The sequence below is a fragment of the Teleopsis dalmanni genome, unplaced genomic scaffold (genome assembly GCF_002237135.1).
Source record: "Teleopsis dalmanni isolate 2A unplaced genomic scaffold, ASM223713v2 unscaffolded_contig_0849, whole genome shotgun sequence".
Lineage (NCBI taxonomy): Eukaryota > Metazoa > Arthropoda > Insecta > Diptera > Diopsidae > Teleopsis > Teleopsis dalmanni.
In genome coordinates, this window is record NW_024032231.1 from 1 (window position 1) to 6188 (window position 6188).

The following is a 6188-nucleotide window of genomic DNA, read 5'->3' on the forward strand; positions in this document are numbered from 1 at the left end:
AGGACTTTAACCCACTAAAAACTCCTCTCGTCCGTACGGGTCACCCTTCTGGAATCACCGTAAAGTATAACATCAGAAGGCCGTATTGAGCATTAAGCTCACCCTATATTTAAAGTTGAGCGTGAAGCTCATACTTCGTTAGTCTTATTCATTCTTCAGCGCAGCGAAACGCTGTTCTGTCCACTAATTTGGAATTTTACTTCCGTCACCTATAGTTTTGTAAGTCAGTCTTACGTCTGTATTGCTAGTGTTATTGACTGCCGCTGCTGTTGTTGTCCATAGCTGTGTTTTGCAGGTCTGGTACTTGAGGTTGTGGATGACGCTCTCGTTGTTGTTGCTGAAGGGCTTTACGCTCTCTTTCTGCATCTTGTAATTTGCGCATTATTGTGTTAGCAAACCATTTAACTGCATTCCATTTTTCATTCGACGAACACATTTCGCTTACTAGGTTTTCGATTGTTGGTGGTCGTCCTATGGTTTCTTGTAGTATTTGGCGTTCTTCAATAAATCTTGTGCAGCTGAAGGCAACATGCTCTGCACTTTCTACTTCATTCGGGCAACTTGGGCAGATAGGGCTGTCGGCCAAATTGAATCTGTGTAGATAATGCAAAAAGCAACCATGTCCGCTTAGTATCTGGGTGAGATGGTACTCCAGCTCTCCATGGGGTCTTGTGAACCATACCTCGATGTTTGGGATTAATGCATAGGTCCATCGGCCATTGAGGGAGTCTTCCCATCTTTGCTGCCATTCTCGCAATGATTGCGCACGTTCAATAGTTCTTTCTTCTTGAGATGGCTTTACACCTTGCGTGTGATACAGCCGGCCTAACTCGTTTGCACGTATAGTTACTGGAATCTTTCCGGCGATAACACAGATTGCGTCATCGGATACTGTGCGGTATGCGCACGCTACTCGTAGTGCGCTGCGTCGATGAGCCCTTGCAACGTGCTGGATGTTGCTATCTGTAGCATTTGCCCATATTGGAGCCGAGTATAGTATTATCGAATCTGTTACCAATGATAATAGCCGCCGTCTTTCGCCTTGTGGACCACCTATATTTGGAAGTATTCTTGCCAATGCGCCATTAACCTTCTCAGCCTTGTCACTCACTGCTAAGAGATGTTGCTTGTAGCTAAGCCTCGAGTCAATCAAAACGCCCAAGTATCTTATTGCCTCTTGTGATTTTATTTCGCACTCGCCAATGCACAGAGTCATTTCTTCCTTTTTTCTACGGCCACTAACCAGTACTAATTCCGTTTTTTGTGCTGCTAGTTCAAGTCCGGCTTTATTAAGCCAGTGTTGCACTCTCGCCGCAGCATCATTGCATTTGGCTTCTAATACATCAAGGTGCTTGTCTACTACCACCAGTGCAATATCATCCGCATATCCAACGATTGTCGCTTTATCGGGAAGCTGGAGTTGCAGCACGCCATCGTACATAGCATTCCATAGCGTTGGACCCAGGACTGACCCTTGTGGTACACCACCTGTAATTTTATAGCATTTCATGCCTCTATCTGTCTGGTACTGCAATGTTCGCTCGCTGAAATAGCTACTGATTATGCGTAGAAGGTAGTCCGGAACGCAGTATCTTTCTAAAGCCAACAGAATATTATGCCACTTTGCCGAGTTAAAGGCATTTCTCACGTCCAGTGTAATAACTGCGCAGTATTTCATTCGGGTGTAACCGCCGCTGCATGCAACTTGCGCTATGGACGTTACTTTTCTGATGGCGTCTACTGTTGATCTCGCTTTTCGAAAACCATACTGCATATCAGACAGGCCGTTGTTGTTTTCAAGGTATTCTTGAAGTCGATCACAGATTAAACGTTCTAAGACCTTTCCCGCTGTGTCCAGCATACACAGAGGTCTGTATGACGAAGGTTGATCAGGAAACTTCCCTGGTTTAAGAAGAAGTACTAAGCGTTGCAGTTTCCATTGTGATGGGAAGACTCCTTCTCTTAAGCAAGCATTATATATATCAGCGAACAGTTGTGGGTTTTTTCGTACCGCTGCTTTGAAAGCGACATTGGGAACTCCATCTGGCCCCGAGGCTTTATTGTCGTGTATACGGCACAGCGTGTTGATCACTTCCTCTGCTGTTATTGTCAGTATACTGTCCTGCTCGATTTGTGCGTACTCTTGCATTATCACTTCCTCTTGTGGGGGGAAGAGTGTAAGCACGATTTGCTCTAGCAGGATAGGGCAAGTTGGTTGAGGGGCTCTCTGGCCTTTTACCTTTCGCATTACTGTTTTATAAGCCAATCCCCAAGGATCGACATCGGTACTATCACGTAGTGGCGTAAAACAACGGACTTTACTTTGCTGGATTGCTCGTTTAAGGTCGCGTTTTCGTGTACAAAACTCGGTGTACTGCTCTTCAAAATCTGGCCGTCGTCTTGCTCGTTGCGCTCTTCTTCTTGCTGTTATGCACGCTCTACGCAGGCTGGCTATTTGATCTGTCCACCAATATGCGGGTTGTCTTTTGCCATTGTATCTGCATCTGGGCATCGATGCATCACATGCGATGTTTATTTGGTTCGCCAGTTGTGTTGCCATTTCTTCTGCAGTAGTGATTTCGATTTCCACATCTTGCCACATAACATCGAAAGCTTCGGCATCAAAGACTGATCTCTTCCATTTCCTTTGCGCGATTAAGTTGTATTGTGTGTGCGATCTTGTTTTGCTTGTGTCGAGCATTATTGCTTGATGGTCACTGTGCGTGTATATTGACTCATCTACTCTCCATCTTGTGCGGTTTGCCGTGATGCTATCGGAAAAGGCTAAATCTATTATCGAATGTCCTCTAATACAAGCGAACGTGTATACGCCAGGTGTATTCAGCAAAACCAGATTCATGGCAGCGAAGGTTTCTTCAACTATCTTTCCTCGTTTATCTGTGTACCGGCTGCCCCATGTTCGTGACCATGCATTAAAATCACCAGCAATGATTATAGGGCGCTTTCCTCTTAGCTCATTTTCTAATGAACACATCATTTGAGCGAAATAATCAATTGACCATCTTGGTGGTGCGTAGCAGCTCACATAGTACACGTCATTCTGTTTAACCCATACGTAACCTCTGCCAGGAGCTGTTATCTTGCTTTGTAAAGCTTTGTTATTTGTCACCCAGATCGCCGCTTGTTTCTCTGAATCTGTAATCCAGTAATGTGAGTGTATATCTTCGTACGGTTCCGAGAGTAAGACCATGTCAATATTGTTCTCTGCTACAGTTTGCCACAGTAAATTTTGTGCAGCTTTACAATGGTTGATGTTTAATTGTAGTATCTTCATGCCTTGATTTTCTGTAATGCTTCTTTGTATCGTGGACATTTTCCGCTACCAGCTGTATGTGCACCTTCGCAGAGGACACATTTTTCTGCATCATTGCAATTTGCTGCACGGTGTCCTTCATTGCCGCATCGTCTGCAGATATTTGTGCGATCGGGTCCTTTGCATTTGAGCGCTAAGTGATCGTATGCCCAGCATCTGAAACACCTTTGTGGTGTAGTAACTTCTGTAACTTGACAGCGAGTCCAACCGACAATTAAATGTCCGCGCGCCAGTACTTTTTTTGCATCTTCCGCTGGCAGCATTAGATATGTGGACTCTGTCCCTCCGTACGTTTTGCGCCTACTTTTGATTGTGCATTTATCAGGTCTTTTCACTTTTGCTTGCATTTCAATTGCGTCGAATAACTCGTCATCAGTGTTCAGATCTTTAATAAGCCCTCTGCATTGGATGGTTACATTGTGCGACCGGAGATTCACCTTGGCTACGTTTTCAAGAACCTTTTCAATAGCGGCACAACATTCATTTGCTGCTGCTTTTTCGCTCTTTTTCAACTCGATAAGCAGGTCTCCTTTTTGTGTACGGCGCAGTTTTTTAACCTTGTTGCCTAGGTTTTTTAGTTGTTCATTTGATTTCACTGTTCGCAGAATTTCAGCGTATGACATCTCTTTTTCCATTTTTTCAATGATGATGGCATCGGCTCGCGGTCTTATTGATTTACCCTTTTTTATATTGGATGCCTTCTTTTTTGGTTGTACTTTCGTCCATTCTTCTACTGGTTGGTTCAACCTTTCGGCCACAGCGTCTGATTTGCGCTTTTTAGTATCAGGTGATTTGGTTGCTTCTTCTGTAGGCTTTTTTGGACTCATTTTGGATTTTGTCCTTTTTGCCGATACCGATGTTGCGTCTCGTTTTGCTGTCAACGGCGTTTCTCGTTGTTGTACCAAGGTGATGTTTGACTTGGCTTTGTACTCACTCATCTCTATGTGCATGATGAGATTTGTGTGCGCCTTTTTAATTGTGCTGCACATTCTCTTTATATCTTTGTGCACATTGTTACGTGGCTCGACGTATTGAACGAGGCTGTCAATTTCTTGTCCTAACCGCTTGGCTAACTGACTTACTACGGTTTCTTGTGCTAGATCAATAATAGCCACATCTTTCGCAAGTTGTTGTTGTTGCTGGCTCTTTCGTATTTCTTCTTGCTTATTTGTTTTCAATATTGTTGTTGATCGATTTACTGTTTCGTTGCTACTTAATATTGATGGAGGTGTCCGCTTAATAACGGAGCCTATCCTAAAAGGCGTGGAAGTTTCTTCGGTGGTGGTGCATATTACAACGTCATCGTTGTCGTCGTTCATTTGATTGTTTTCAGTGTTTTTGTAGTTTTTGTTATTCATGGTATATGGGTCCCAACTTCAAGCCGCTATCTCGGCCAGTATGTGCAGTCACTTTAATGTCCCCATGGGTCCCTTTCTTCGAGTGAGGTCCATGGAAGGTTGACTTAGTCCCTTATGGGTGACTGAGTACAGAGCCAGACGGTGCTAGCCAGGAGTTGTCTCAACTGGCGCCTGCGCAGCCAACTTAATGGTGACATAGCGTTGAACGTATCTGAAGATTTGCCAGATTTTAACGGGACGGAGATAGATATAACCTTAACCAGCAGCCATTTCCGCAAGATGTCACTCTTTTGTACTGAAGTGCCAGAGCTATATCCACCAGCCCATAATCATCATATATGTTCGTACCTGGTCGTATCGCGCCTTCTCACTTTGGCTTGTAATCGGCGGGTGCTTCATACAATTTCCAGGGACACCACGTGGAGGTAGTGAGATGCTTGGGATGGCTGTGACCAGGATAAGACTGGCTTCCCCCAGGTGGGAAGCGATCAGGCCGTTGCCTGGTACAGAACACCCCCGTCCCCTCCTCCAGTTAGACTATCTCCATCTTTGTCAACCACTGATAGTCCGCTTCCAATTAATGCCACCGAATCTTCCCACATGGCAATTCCTTCTTCTACCAATTGGCTATGCACAGTTTGCAATCAAACAATTTCTAGGAGCACCATATCTGTAGTTTGCACCTCCTGCAACGGATGGTGCCATCTTAGACTTTGCTCAGGATTAAGCTCGCATCATGGCTGGAATTCTAATTTCCTTGGCACTTGTTGCCAACTTCCACTAATATTTCCACCTCAAAATAGCTCTCTCCCACAACGCACTAGTGTTGTCTTAACTATTAACAGTTTAACTGTCATTGCCTAATAGGGAAGGTTTCTCAAATTACAGCATTCATGATATATCACAACATCGCAGTTGCTGCACTATAAGAGACAAAACTTTTGCCCAACTCCGCTCTCTCACTTTCGTCAGGTTTCACCCTTATACGTAAGGACCACCCCAGGGGAATCGGAAGTGGAGTTGACTTTCTAATGCGGGATTTAATATCACATAGTGAGCTGATGTTATCCCAGTCGTATGACGAATATTTAAAGGTAATACGGTTGAAAGTTTTGCTTGGTAGGTCATTTAAATTCATTGAAGCTATTAACATATACCTGCCACACAACTCTAGCTGCCCTAAACAGCATTCCTCTGATATTTCTTAGCTTCTCAAACGGGACTCACGTTTTATGCTAGATGATTTGAATGCCCACCGTTCTCTGTGATTTTCTAACTTACCAACCGATCAGAGAAGTTTACAATTGGCGTTCCAAATTGACGATTCTTTTTTTGGTGCACTAAATAAAAATTCATCACTAGGGCAACTTGCTCTAGCTCTCCTGATGTCGGTTTCGCCAGCCCCAGGCTGCTCGCTGTTTTAAATTGGAGTGTGGAAATAGCTTTAATCTCAGACCACTCTCCCTTTACCATCTCAATTCCGTAGTTCGAGATTT

At 44.1% G+C, this 6188-nt stretch overlaps 1 protein-coding gene across 1 annotated transcript; it reads right to left on the reverse strand.

Annotated features, from left to right (window-relative positions):
- Positions 1-3291: 3291 nt before the first annotated feature.
- On the reverse strand, positions 3292-4692 carry LOC119663761. The gene has a single exon (XM_038073364.1). The coding sequence runs from the start codon at positions 4690-4692 to the stop codon at positions 3292-3294; it is 1401 nt and encodes a 466-aa protein (XP_037929292.1).
- Between the last annotated feature and the right edge of the window lie 1496 nt (positions 4693-6188).